This window comes from Nuphar pumila, chromosome 9 (genome assembly GCF_984573655.1).
Source record: "Nuphar pumila chromosome 9, dmNupPumi1.hap1.1, whole genome shotgun sequence".
Lineage (NCBI taxonomy): Eukaryota > Viridiplantae > Streptophyta > Magnoliopsida > Nymphaeales > Nymphaeaceae > Nuphar > Nuphar pumila.
This window is the reverse complement of record NC_143257.1, coordinates 2,508,818-2,523,555: the sequence shown is the minus strand read 5'-3', so window position 1 is coordinate 2,523,555 and position 14,738 is coordinate 2,508,818. Positions and strand designations below refer to the sequence as shown.

The following is a 14,738-nucleotide window of genomic DNA, read 5'->3' as shown; positions in this document are numbered from 1 at the left end:
GATAAGCCAGCTCTGGCTTGGCTGGTCTGGCTCAGGCCCATACGACCTAAGCTCAGCTCGACTCGCATGTGTTGCAAATCGAAATACAAATACCCAATGTGCAGCATAGTGCCTGGGATTGCACAGGTCGATGCTTGTAGCCTACGTGACAGCTAGACCTGATGCATATCAAAAGTTAGTTGGCGTGCACATGTGTGACACACATGGCCATGGCGCACGGAAGTGCGAGGCACACATTGTTGGTGCACACGCAAGCAACACACAAGCACTTGGCACACATGCGTGCAGTCCGCAAGTGCCTGGGCGCGCACAAGTGCACGGTGTGCATGCACCGGTGCACATGCGCACAATGTGCACACTGTTGGCACCTATATGCTAGTACAGATCCAGTTGGAGTTGCTTTGTTGGAGCCGAGTGAGATGTCAAGTTTGACCATCCCACTAAGCACCACCTCAGCCTTGGGTTGACCAAGCAAGAGTCTTCATTTTGTAACTTGGTTGGGCCTATAAATAGGACCTCAAGCCCTTCATTTTTTAGCTCTTGATCTTGGATTCTTGAAAATAAATTTAAAAGTAGTTTCTTTAGTTGTAGACTTTAGGAATAGGTTTTAGAAAAAAACCTCCTATGAGGAATTGGCCTTTTGAGATGAGTTTGCTCTTCTCTTCGAGATTTTACTCATTTCTCCTTCTCTTCTCCTCCATCGATTTTTCTTCTACCTTTTTCTTGGATTGGATCTGAATCAAAGCATTTGCAAGAATTTCAGATCTTTTTTAAGCTTGGAACAAATGTGTAGAGACTGCAGAACATGTTTATGCTGCAAATCATACTTGCAAATATGTTATAGCTCTTGATTCAATTCCAAAAACGTCTTCAATTGCAAATCACAACAATGCATTTTATATCGTTGAAGCAGAAGTGCAGGATCATCTTCATGGATTGATCCATGTGAATTCAAGTGTTGAATTGTTGATTGAAGTTTCTCTTTGTTGAATCTTATTGTAGAACATTCAAACTTCATCTATTAACAAGGCAAATAAGAGTTCTAAGCATTTAGATCAACTTCACCTTGTTCTTACCAGAAATAAGGCTTCTTGAATAACGTATTTTTTGTTTTGAAATTTATTATGGTCAATAGATAGCTCATCAGTTAAAGATATTTGCATATTCAGATTCCTCAAGTCAAGGGCTATCAAATTGAGTACTTATATGTCAAAAATGAGGTTGAATTCACTTTTGAAAGTGTCTTTTAAGTTCAGCCTATCTTTGATGTGCGCATATAGCTTGGCTGGATTCTTGAAGCTATTTCTCGGTGAATCGTATATGCATTTTAGGTGAACATTTAGTTTCTGCCAGCAATTCATATATGATGAACCTCGTGATGGCTTGCACTTGGCCAATTGATATAAACACTAGTGTATGTTTATGTTTAATTTGATGTTTGAAGTGTATGTTTATATTTGAATGAATGTATGTTTGAGGGGGTTAAAGAATGTTTGAGGAGGTTGGAGAAGTGTATGTTTATATTTGAATGTATATTTCATGATGTATAAACACTAGTGAATGTTTATATTTGAATTGATTATTGAAGTGTATGTTTATATTTAAATAGATGTAAAAAAAAATAACTAATATAAAAAATTTATTTTTTCAGGTTTAAGGCCTATAACAATGACATTCTTGTATCGTTGTTATAGACTTTAACCTTATATCACCATTATAACCTATAATAACAACTTAGTTGTCGCCATCATATCCTCTACCGAAGACTTTTTTCCGTTATCGATTATAATAACGAGTTAATTCTCTCTTATATAGGCTATAATGGCAGCACAAAAATGTCATCATTATAGGGCGAGTCATCGCTATTGGTGTTCCTAGTTTTGACAAAAAAATTTGTCGGTGTTGGGTCACACATTAACGATGACCTATAAATGTCGTTGTTATTACTCAACTAAAGCCAAAAAACATAGTCATTTTTTGTCATCGTTATAAACTTATAACGGCGATAAATAGAATAATTGTCACTATTGACCCTCATCCTTCAGTGTCGACTCAGCTATATATAATGAATGAACTCATGCTCATATCACCATTTAAATGAACCGAGCAGGAAAGAGCCCAAATCGAGCCAAACCACGAGTTGCTTACTTCGTTTACCAGCCCGACCTAGCTCTCTCTCTCTCTCTCTCATCACAACATTTAATAAAAAAAAGTAAAAAGCTACGACTCATAGCTTCACTTGCTTTTCTATGAAACCTGCTCTGCGTAGAATTGGTTCTAGCAATAGAAACCTTCCACTTGCTGCAAATTTGGTATCGTAAACTGCAACAAGTTATTTATGATGTTAAATATTTAAAAATTAGTGTTTAATGATTAGAAAATTCTATGCCTTCGTGTCCTATTTTCAAACACAATTTCACACTTTCGAGTTGAACCTGAATCTCGTGCCTTCTAGTTCACGAATCATTGTCATATTGGTTTCTGCTGGTAGAATCGATTCTACCAGTGGAGCATGTTTCATCAAAGAAGCATTTAAAGTGGGCCATATTTTTTTACTTTTTTATTAAATGCTAGAGAGAGAGAGAGAGAGAAAAAAGAAATTCAACATTACCACTCATGAAGATCAACAAAATGTTGAACCCATGAACTGAACAAGAGCAAAGTCAAAACAAATAAAGAAAGCAAAAGAGAAAAAGAACATCAGACAGATAGAACGGGCTCACGCTGGAACCGCTTGCCCAAATTGCGGCAAAAGAGAGGTAGCGTCAACAGGAGGGAGCGGAAGATCACTAAGATGCATACGCAAGATCGCATAAACATCTACCAAGATTTTATGCACCAGGTTTTGGATGTTAACTGAAATTTGACGAAAATGAGCATCGTTTCATGCCATCCAAACAAACCAACAAGAAGTAAGAAACAATGTTCGCCAGATGGACCTCCACCTTGTGCTGCGCCTAATATAAATCGGGCCCAAGATCAAATCTAGGACAAAAGACTCCTCCTTAACAAACACTTTTGGATGCCTCCAGGTCCTGCTAAAGAGTTCTACAAATATTGGGCAAGACCAGAACAAGTGAAACGTAGATTCTTCTGCAGCTTGACAAAGCACGCACCAACTCGGGAGTTTAATTCCCCACTTCTTTAAATTAATGTGGGTCTGGATCCTGTCGTGCAAAATTAACCATGCCAGGACTCGAGAACGGGGAGAAGGACCCTTCGCCCAAAGCCATCCTTGAGCAACCAATCAGCCCCCAGGGGGAAGCAACGATCTATAGACTTTTTTGGTGAGGAACTCTCCGCTTGGTGCCAGCGCCCACTGTAACCACTGATTAAAATTTCTGGAGTCCTCAAAATAGTCTCTAAAGCAGGCTAAAGCCCTCAACCATGATTTACGCAAGTGCGAGAGCACCAAACCCCGAGTTCCCAGATGAACCAGGATAAGAGCAGGAGCCTCATATTTAGCAAGAAGCAAACGAGCACAAGGGTTATCCGGTTGGTGAGCCAACCAACATTGCTTGGCGACAAGAACAATTCTCCGCAGTCTAGGCGCAGGAATGCCTAAACCAGCCATACGTTGAGGTAAGACCACCGAACGTCAAACAATCAAGTGACGCTTACCCTTGAGTTGGCACCCAGACCATATAAACCCTGCCAGCAAGCGCGTGAGCTGCTTCTCTACTCTCACAGGCATCACAAACATAGACATGAAAAAATCTGGAATAGTTGAAAGAACATGTTTGATTAAGGTTAGACGGGCGGTGATGGAAAGATAAGACGACTGCCATGAAAGCAATTTGCGCTTCACTTTTTGAAGCGTCGGAGCCCTAGTAGCAGAAGAAAGGTGCTTCACTTGTAACGGCAAGCTCAGATAAATAATAGGCATGTCAAAAATAGTGCAATTAAAAATTATCTTTCTAGCTGCAAGTATATTGGCATGAACATTGAACATGGTAATAGAGCATTTGGTCTCATTTAGAGAAATCCCATATAGGGAGAGAAAGAACTGAATGATAAGCTTGAACCTAAGCATCTACTGAACATTTGCATGACAAAAAATGATTATATCATCAGCATAAGTAAGAATATGGTCTGAAAAGTCTGAAACCTGCAAAGGATCAATGAAACACAATACCACAACCAGCTTAAGCAAGACCACGAGACCCTCAACAACAGCATTGAATAACAAAGGCGAGAGGGAGCACCGTTGTCGCAAACCCCGCCCTGGCTTGAACCGGTTTCCTCTAACACTATTGATATTTAACATGGCCTGGGCATTTGAGACCAACTCCCGCACCCAACCAGAAAAACGATGACCAATACCAAGATTTGCTAACATTTGAAATAAGAATGGCTAATGTACAGAGTCAAAAGCTTTATGAAAGTCTAATTTAAGGACAAAGTAAGGTTGACTGCTATGCTGCAAGGAATGAACAACCTCGGACGCCATGATGAACGAGTGTTGGACCCTCTTATTACGATAAAGGTGAACTGAGAGTCTGAAAAAAACTGGTTAGCCACCGATTTCAACCTATTCGCCAAAACCTTGGCAAACATCTGATAGAGAGCACTCATAACTGAGATTGGGCGGAATCGTGAAATATCAGTGGCCTCATCCTCTTTTGGAATAAGCAAAATAATAGCAACATGAAAATGATAAGGTAGTCTGGAGTTACGATAGAACTCATCAAACATGCTCACAACGTCTGATTTAACACAGTCCCAAAAGATTCTAAAAAAGTCGACATGAAACCCATCAATGACAGGCGCTTTCTAACCTGACAGATCCTTAATGGCCCTAAAAATCTCATCATCAGAGAACCTTCTTTTCATAGATCTGGCTTGCTCAGGCTGAATTGACCCAACTAGGACATTACCAAAGACACCCTCTGCAGTTAACGAAGCAGAATATAAATCCTTAAAATATAGCGAGACTGTCGGATTAACGTGCTGATTGAGATAGGAAACACCCCCAATAGAGATAGAAGGAACGACCTTCATCCTATGACGATGAGAAGCATATAAGTGAAAAAATTTAGTATTGTCATCACTAGCCGCAAGCCATTTTACCCTAGACCTCTGCTTCCAACGAATTTTCTCTTTGACCCTCCAACTTTTCAAGAGCATAATTAGTTCTAAGGACCTGGCCCGGAGACTGAGAAGTTGCAAATCAGAAAGAGAGTCAGGAGAAGACATAGACTGATATAACGTAGAAATCTTCTGATCCCATGCGGTCATTTGCTGAAATTTCTCCACATTACGACTATGAAGCAAAACTTTGATATCCTTAGCTAGACGAGAAAGCTTGAGAGAGAGAGAGAGAGTTATGGTGCACTAAAGAGGAATGCCCTTTATATGACCTTTAACGGGTCAGATATGCATTCAGATCCAAAAGCCATATTTTTTTGGCACGAAGGTATTGATACAATTATCATTGGTGTTACCAACCGGGGGGGGGGAGGGTGGCTTTACTTTTGTTGGGACGTTGCAAGGTGGAATCCCTGGGCCTGTGGTATATGTATATTTGTATAACTGGTAAGGGTCTGCCTAACCCCAGCTTTCTCTGTCGAAAACAAAACCAAGGTAACCAAACCTGAAACATTATTAGGGATCCGTTTCTGATAAACCCACCCCTATAAGATTGCTGTTTCCATCAACCAGAAAAGTTAAACAGTAACATTGCATGAACAGTAAAAAAGCAGTTTACGATACTAATTACTGATGGTCACAACTTGATAAAATTCTACGGCATCATCTTCAACGCCTCACCACCATCCCTAACCTCTCCCTCGTGACCCTTGTCCACACTCTTGTAGGAATACTTCCTTGCGAAGCTCACGTAGACACATAAATTGAGCCCACCCAATGCAGCCAACAACCAATAGAAGTTATCAAGCCTGCTCTCATTGAGATCCTTTGCGAACCAACTTGTCCCCCTTCTGTCAGTCATGGAATCCACCACAGTGATCAAGAAGCTACTGAGGAAGCTCGCAGCACCAACCACACTGAGATAGAAAGCAATCCCCAGGCTCCTCATATTGTCAGGCACTTGATCGTAGAAGTATTCCTGTAATCCCACCAAAGCGAAGACATCAGAGATCCCCAAGAGGATGAACTGGGGAGAGAGCCAGAAGACGCTGATGGGTTTTGGAGAATCCCTTCGTTTCTTCTCTGTTAGAGCAGCGGAAGCCATGCAGGAGATGGAGATGGCCATGCCTATGCCTATCCTTTGAAGGATGGTGATCCCTCTCTCATTGCCTGTGAGTCTCCTGAAGAAGGGGACAAGGAGCCGGTCGTAGATGGAGACGAAGACTATCATGGAAAGCGCGGCGATCCCGAGGAGGGAGGCGGGCGGGATTCGGAAGTGCGGGGTGATGGCTCGGTTCATGGTGGCGCCTTGCTTGATGAAGAAGGTCTGGCCTTGACAGACGCACATGCCGAAGACGAGGGTGGAGAGCCAGATGGGGATGATGGACAGCAGCTGCTTCGTCTCTTCTACCTGCGTTACTGTTGCTAGCCTCCATGAATCGTGCTTCTTGTAGTTTGGATGGTTGTCTTGCATGTTTCCTTCGCCTTCTTCTATCATGGCAGCTTTGTCAAGAAACCTGTAAATGGTAGTGCTAGTTAGTGATATTAATTCCTTTTTGTGTTGGTTGTTGAGACTAGGTCAATGAGTCGGGTTTAGTTCGGACCCAGCTGAAACCAGACCTGGCCTCTATTTCTGGGTATGGTATCGGGTCCAGACCTAAGTCTAATCAGACCCACCATAAGAAAAACCATCCCCGGATTACATTAACCAGACAAGGGTCATACCCAGTAAAACAATATTTTTTATCATTTTTACATTGAAAAATTGCAGGTATTAATCGAAACTCATGAGGTCGAGCCTGAATTTGATATAAAATTTCACAAATTATACTGGGTTCTTGTATTAATTGGACTTTCAGGTCCGGACCTAGGTCTTCCTATTTATCACCATACATCGACCCTGCAGGGTTTGGTTCAGGCCCGACCTGAATAAACCCGATCCATTGACACCCTTGGTTGAGACCATGATGACCTTTGTATTGTGGCCTCAGGGGCAATGAAGAAAGAATTAGGTGCAATGTGATTGCATGCTTTTAGTGTGCTGCTATACTTGAGAGTTTGAGATCAAAGGAGCAGCTAAGTGCCATGGCAATTTGACCCGGCCAATCACATGACAACATTTCATGTGGGTCCTGCACTCTATAACCAGCATATTAATTGCATTTCATCACCCTCCTTTCAATGTGAAAAAAAAAAAGATGATTAGATTAAAAAATAATAAAAATTTATTATATGTCACTTTTAACATGACAAGTGTTAAAATTATTAAATTAATAGTTTTAAAATAATATTATTTTTTTTTGTTATTTTTTATATTTATTAAAAAATAGCCGATTCAGGCCTAAGGTGCATGCAAATTCTACTGATACGATGTGTTTCAGCCGATACAGGCCGATAGGCACCCATACTATAACATTGATCCAAACAAATAATTCGGGTTTGGCAGGATATCCAACCCAATTTGCACAAAAGGCACTCTATTAGTCTCTTTATTCCCTTGGATGTAATGATTAGATTCGATTATGATTTTAGCCATCCAACCTGATCAGATCTTTTCCAATCAGATTGAAAGCAGGATTTGGGTTCAGAATGAAAAAAAAAAGCACCGGATCGGAATCTGGCAAACTTGAAATAGCTAATGAACATACTTTTACATATATTCAGATTAAAATATTTTGGATTTGGCCCACAATGCCACTGGTTGGGAGATTAAAATATTTTGGATTTGGCCCACAATGCCACTGGTTGGGAGGCTTCAGAATGTCACCAAGTTGACAGGACATCACAAGTTTGAAACCCACGGTAAGCATACATTGCCACAATGTGGAAGCTGGTATACTTCTCGATGGGCAAGGGAGACCTCAAGGGTTTCATCAACCGGAGGCCATCCAACATGCTGTTGGCCATTGGGGAAAGGGGGAGAGAGAGTTGGTTTTCTCTCAGCCTAGCCAAAAAATACATACATATATCATTTGGATTTAGATTTGGTTTGTATCCAAATTCAGATTTAGATGTAAAAATCTAAACTAAATCCAAATTCAATAATCAAACATATCCGCCATATAAATTCTAATTCATACATGTATCCTACCCATACTTCCTCTAAGAATGGGTAAGGCCGAGCCGGTCCGGGCCGGTTGCCCAATCACCAGTAGGCCCCAGTGGCTTGAGTGGATGATGAAAAGGACAAAACACTAAAGAATGGTGATTTGGCCTACGTCACCCGATCTGAGCTCTACCTCCCCCAAAAACAAAGGAATTCCAGTGGGACTATCCAAACAGGGGAATTCTATTGTGATGCACAAACTTACCTCATTCTAGGCGTGTGACGCAAGCGCCTCCTCCCTGTACCTCCTGGCGTCACCAATTCATGGAGTTGTGAAGGGTCAGAAGGGTAAGGCAGATTCCTCTTGGCTATTGCTGCAACCAAAACCTGCAACATGGGTGTCAGTGGGCTCCCTTGGGGTACCCTATACCTATAATAGGGCACCCCAATGACCAAGATCACAATGGCTAAGGCTGTTACACCAGCAAGTGCACCAAACCCAACACCCCAACTCACACGGTCCTCTATATAGACTATCGCAGTCACACCAAGCCCAGCCCCACTACAAAGCCCAAAGTACCACCAGTTGAAAAAAGAGGTCTTCTTCCTCCTCTCATCATCATCATCATCATCAAACTGGTCTGCCCCAAAGCTCTCTAGTGAAGGTTTGTGCCCTCCTGTGCCCAAGGAGATGAGGTACAGTGCTAAGAAGAAGTCTACCTCATGTGCCCTTGTGGATTTGCTGCATGTTTTGGTGATAGGACTGCATGTTGGTGGCTTGAGGGATGGAATGAACTGTGATAGTGTCAGTAGGCTTAGCCCCTGCTTCAATCAACACCACAAGAAATTAACAATTCTTCTTGTTATAGCCATCAAATATTTAAAATGAAAAAGAGCTATGATGTGGTAAAGGTTATCAAGGATTTGTACTGTATGAACTATTGAACCCACCAAAGGGGTTTGGCATAGTTGGATGGGGCCTAGGCCGTTTGATGGGCAGCCTAGGTTCAAATCTCATGGGTATCACCCTCTTGCGTAAGCCGAAGCTTGGTAACTCCTTGGGGACGACGGGTACGCCCTTGGAGTTCTACGCTGACAGGATACCGATCGTAAGTACGGCAGGCTGAGCCAGCGCGGCTAGGTCTGTGTGCCTCGGGCTGTTTCTCCGAATAAAAAAACTACTGAACCCAAAAGAGGAAGAAACTTAAATTTTATCTGTGAGATGAAATTATCCATCCTAAAAGTTATAGGCAACTTTTGCTATATATAATAATCTCTTTGAAAAAAAGTAAGGATAAGATAACACTCAATTTCAATTCTTTCAGCACACTTGGTCTTACTTAGTCACTACCATAAGCATAATAACCAAGTACCCCAAAGGTGTGCCCATTATGATCTGCTAGGACTAAGAAAAGGTCATCTTAATTATTCAAAGTGCACATCAGATGTAGATATTGGTGTTTGTCTGCCATATCTTGTTCTTTTCATTATCAGGTGTCTCATCCTCTATGAACGATCAGACCAAGCAGTGTACATGCACAAGGTATGCTTGTGAGGGAAAATATTGGCTACCTTAGTGAGTTCCAAACCCCTAGTTGAATATGAAGAAAGTTGTTTTAAATAAGGGTGTCATCGGGTCGGGGTAATCCGGATCCAAACCATACCAAACCCTATAGGGACCAGGTATGGTGATAAAGAAGAAGACCCGAGTCAAGGTTCTATTAATACATGAATCTGGGTATAGTTTGTGAAATTTTATAACAGAGCCAGGCTCAACCCGAGTTCCAATTAAGACCCACAAAATTTCAATTTAAAAAGGATAAAAAAATATTATTTGATCGGGTATGGCCCAGCTCTGGTTCATGTAGTTCTTATCGGGTCCGGGTATGGTTTCTCTTATGGAGGGTCCGATTAGACTCAGGTCTGAACCCGATACCATACCCAAAAATCAGGACCAGGTCTGATTTCACTTGAATCCGAACCAAACCAAACCAAACCCGTTGACACCTCTAGTTTTGACCAAATGTAACCTGATGGTTGCGTTCAACATGCTTAAAATAGTAGCAATCAACCCTTATATAATTTGTTTTTTACATAAAAATATGATTTTTTTATGAGTGATAATCATGTAATCTTATGCCATTGATTTTTTAACCCTCAAAAATTTTGATATAGGGGAAAAATATGATCCAAGGGTCGATTTCTACTAAACCAAACATGTAAATCATATTTTGGTATGCAAAAACACAAAAAATTAGTTGGAGGTTTTGGAACCCACAAGGGTATCAAACATTTTTCCTGAATGTGAATTGAAAAGAGCAATACCATTAGGTAAACTATGGAAGAAATCAAGACCTAGTCAATTATGCTATCATAAGTTCTTTGAAAAAGTAAGAATATGACAGCACTCATCTGGGTTACTACTTAGGTGCTTTTAGCAGTTATCTGTTCTCCACTTGGGTTTTCACCATTGGTTTTACCTAGTGTCTACAATGAGCATGACAACTAATACACCAGAGGTATATTATATACTTTTGGATTCTCTGGTACTAGGAAAAGGTCCTCTCAATACCAATGTTATCAGTATAGGTACGTATCGGCTGCAGATATGCATCATATCGGCAGAAAATCGATATGATTCACCCCTGAATGGGTATTTTTAAAATAAATACTAAAAAAGCTTTTTTATTTTAATATTTTTTATTGGTTTTAACATGTGTCATGTTATGATTGACATGTAATATTGTATTATTATCTTCTGGCCGATACATAATGATTCACTTGAGTATGGTATCAGCGGATACAGCTGAATGGGCGGCCTAACGATTCAGGTCCGATACCGATACTGACAACATTGCTCAATACTCCAACACCCACATTCTATACTGTTATAGGTGTTGGTCTGCCATATCTTTGTCTTGTGGGGATTGCACAATGGCACCAAGCAGTTTTTTTTGTATGCACAAGGTGTGTGTATGTGAAGTGAAAGGAACATTACCATTAGGTATATTACAGAAGAAATCAAGACCATCCAGAATCTACCCATGTAGGCATCAGCCACAAAACCACCAAGAAGAGGTACCGCAGTGGTCACTCCTACCCAATTATTCACACTCTTTGCTGCTGTTTTCACATCTTGTTGAAGTACTACAGTCAGATATATGATGAGGTTGGATGCTATCCCGTAATAACTTATCCTCTCAGCAACCTCGATCCCTTTTCAATAGAGAAGGCAAAAAGCTGAAGGTTTAACAAAGAGATATGATAGTACAAAAGAAGAAGAAAACAACAAATCAGAGTGGTGCGCTCCTTCTGCACCATTAGGCTCATTCAAAAATCATAGTTTTTGATATATTTTCTCACATATAATACCATAGATGTGATCTATAGGTTTTGTTTAGTGAGAAATGGCTTTTGGATCACCAGAATCGACATATATATATATATATAGGTTTTCTGGTAATCCAAAATCAATGGCTATGAAGGCATTGATTTTTTAGGCTCATAAAAATACATTTTTTCGTCGAAAAACATGATTCAGGAGTAAATTTATACTAAATCGAGTATGCTAAATGCATCTAATGGTTAAGATCTATCATAAAACACTTCAAACTATAGGGCAGAAAGAGAAAAGAGGGCCTAATATGTTCAGTTCTCTATACATATATAAATAGATAAATAGATAGATATACCAATAATGAAGAGTGAAGCTCTCCATCCCCCAGTGGAGGTCCTAAGAGGAACCCTCCCCTTGTAATCAACAGAGGAATCATGAATCCATTTCTTGTCACCAACTTCTTTTCTTCCAGACTCCATGGCCAAAGCCTACTGAGGATGAAAATGCTCTTTTGGGGCACTGAAGAATGGAACTAGATTGCTGCCTATTTATAAGGTTTATATATTTCCTACTTTCTAATCCCTTTTTTTCCCTTTTTTATTATGGCTTTTCTTATTCTATTAAAACACCTGACTTGAGTGGAATCTTGTGGTCAAGATTTAAAAATATCATGATAAGAAAGGGGTGTGGGGGCAAGGATGCTTTTGGTAATGGAAGCTGAATGGCTGAGAAGTAATTCTACATAGCAGGAAAGGCCAGCGTTTGGATTAATGAAATTACTACAACTTTGCTTTTTGTTAGTGGTGCGTTGCCGACTTGCCTAAGGGCCTGTTTAGAATCCTGATCAAACTACCTTGGTGGTACTGTTTGGGACCTCGACGCTCGGATGGGCGTTTATGCATTTGGGAAGGGAAGTGAGACTCTTTCACCTTCTTATTTACACTAAGTCATAAGTCATGGATTTGAAAGCTGCCACTTCTTCAAATGCATAAACTCCACCAACCAACGAGATGGTATCTCATGTGGTAGGCTGGGTCCTGTCTCAAGCTGAAGGACCAAGATCGAATCCCTCTGCCACAAGGGACGGCTGTTGTTCTGATAGGGGTTCCTTAACCCCAGCTTGCTTATAATAAAAAAAATGCATAAACTCCATAAACACTCATCCCAGCTACAGATTCCAAACAGGCCTTAGATAAGTCAAGAAATGGGTGTTTCAAAATTGTGATTTTTCTGGATCCTGCTAATTAAATTTAATCATGGATACCATTCTTTCAAAACAAAAATTTAATCATGGGTACGTGGATTTGAAATGTTTGCTGAGGGCTCTCGTATTCTTTCGACACTTGCATAGTTTTGTTTGTCTTTTGTGCATTTTTAACAATAAAATTTCAACAAAGAACAAATAAATAAATAATATGAAAAAGTATAAAGGAATAAAAAATAAAATATATATTTTACAAGGGTTTATTTAACATTAAATTAATCATAACAATGTGACTTCATTTAAGTGTTATTCAACTGTTCAAAGTGATCAAAGCAACTTTAAAATCAATGGTTTTAATTTAAAAAGCAACCATGAAATATTGTTACTTTTAAAGGTCTTTTGACCATTTGGTTGAGTTGGATGTAGTTGAGATTAACATAATTAAATTGATGTTTGATATATCTAAAAACATATGGTAGATAAAAATGTAAATGCAGTGATATTTTCAAAATATCACAATGTTGTTTATAATAAACAGCCTTTATTTTCTTTATTTTTTTGGATAATCCAAGTGACCCCTCACCCCTCGGTCACCAACTGCACATTGGCTAGCTTCTGGTTGGTAAAACCCTCGAGGTCCCCCCCTGGAGAGTGCAGCAGCTTCAACATTACAGCAAGTGATGCCCACCCATGGGTTTTAAACTTGTGATACACCACCTATTTTCTCCTTAAAACAATAATGGTATGTTGATTAGAGAATCATCAGAAGGTCACTACTTTATAGAAGTGTTAAAGAGCAAAGTGTTCTAAATCTGTTGTTATCTTTAGTTTCATTCATTATTATTCATCTCAACTTCTATGGCGGTACCTAGAGTTGTAAATAGGTCGGATTAGGTAAGGATGTAAAGTTTACTGAATTTGACCAAATTGGATCTTGGCTAATTAGACTTTGCATTAAATTCAGGTCTAAATGAGAAAGAGTAGCACCAAATTTCGATCCAACTAACATAAAATAGCTAATCAGATGTGTGTTTACATATGATCAAATATGGATATCAATCAGATTCGGATTCAGATTAAGTTTTGATTAATACTTATATGGATTCAAACATGAATCTCAAACCCAATCTAGATTCAATTATTAATCGGATACTATATTCATTGTTTAATCTGACTAAATGGATTTGGCGGGATATCGAAGGTTTATATAAGATTTCTCTCAAATTATCTTGCCTATGACAAAGTTCCTAAGAAAAAGAATCAAATTTGAGTAGTCAGACAAGTGTGAAGAAAGCTTTCAAATACTAAAGAAGAAGCTCACAACCGCTCTTGTGTTGACCTTATCATAAGGTCAAGATGGTTTTATGATATATACAAATATTTTAAGGACAAGCCTGAATTATGTTTTGATGCAAAACTGTATAGTAATTACCTATACATCGCAGCAACTAAAGACTCATGAGCAAAATTATCCAACCCATGATCTGAAGCTAGCCGTAGTTGTGTTCACCTTGAAGATATGAAAGCACTGTCTAGTACTCTATTTTTTGCTTAATCTAACTAAATGGATTTGGATTCAGGTGAATATCCAACCTCATTTAAACCATTGACATCCCTATGGGCCCGTACCACATACCTATAAATTCATATGGTGTAGCCAAATTCTATAAATTCTCCAGCATGACTCTTGACAAGAAAGGTTTATGATGCATTTGATCAATTAAAGTTAGGCTAAAATAGGACTACCGGAGACAAAGGAAACCCTTTTTTCAAACTTTTCATGATGATATTTTGTCAGGCTAATGACTTCTTCAAGGTCCATGAGTTTTAGAGTTTTCACTATTTTGGGGAAGCAGATCAGGTCATGCTGAACATGAGCATTTTTTCTCATGCGGACATCGTGGCCATCTGATTTGCATTTTAAAAAGCTCAAAAGTCAACAAAACCACGTGGCATTTATCCAAAATGCAAACAGACGGCCATGATGTTGGCATGACAAAAAACGCTCATGTTCGGCATGACCTGATCTGCTTCCCTATTTTGGGGAAGTAAGAGGAGAACAA

General features: G+C 39.6%; 1 protein-coding gene across 1 annotated transcript; it reads right to left on the bottom strand.

The window, feature by feature from the left end:
* Positions 1 to 5,649: 5,649 nt before the first annotated feature.
* Positions 5,650 to 11,991, bottom strand: LOC149828197 (protein NRT1/ PTR FAMILY 5.6-like). The gene is made up of 4 exons (XM_090016779.1): positions 11,827 to 11,991; positions 11,133 to 11,350; positions 8,400 to 8,956; positions 5,650 to 6,605 (listed from the first exon to the last, which is right to left on the bottom strand). Exons 1-4 carry the CDS (start codon positions 11,948 to 11,950, stop codon positions 5,744 to 5,746), a joined length of 1,761 nt encoding a protein of 586 aa, XP_089872905.1. The 5' UTR covers positions 11,951 to 11,991; the 3' UTR covers positions 5,650 to 5,743.
* Between the last annotated feature and the right edge of the window lie 2,747 nt (positions 11,992 to 14,738).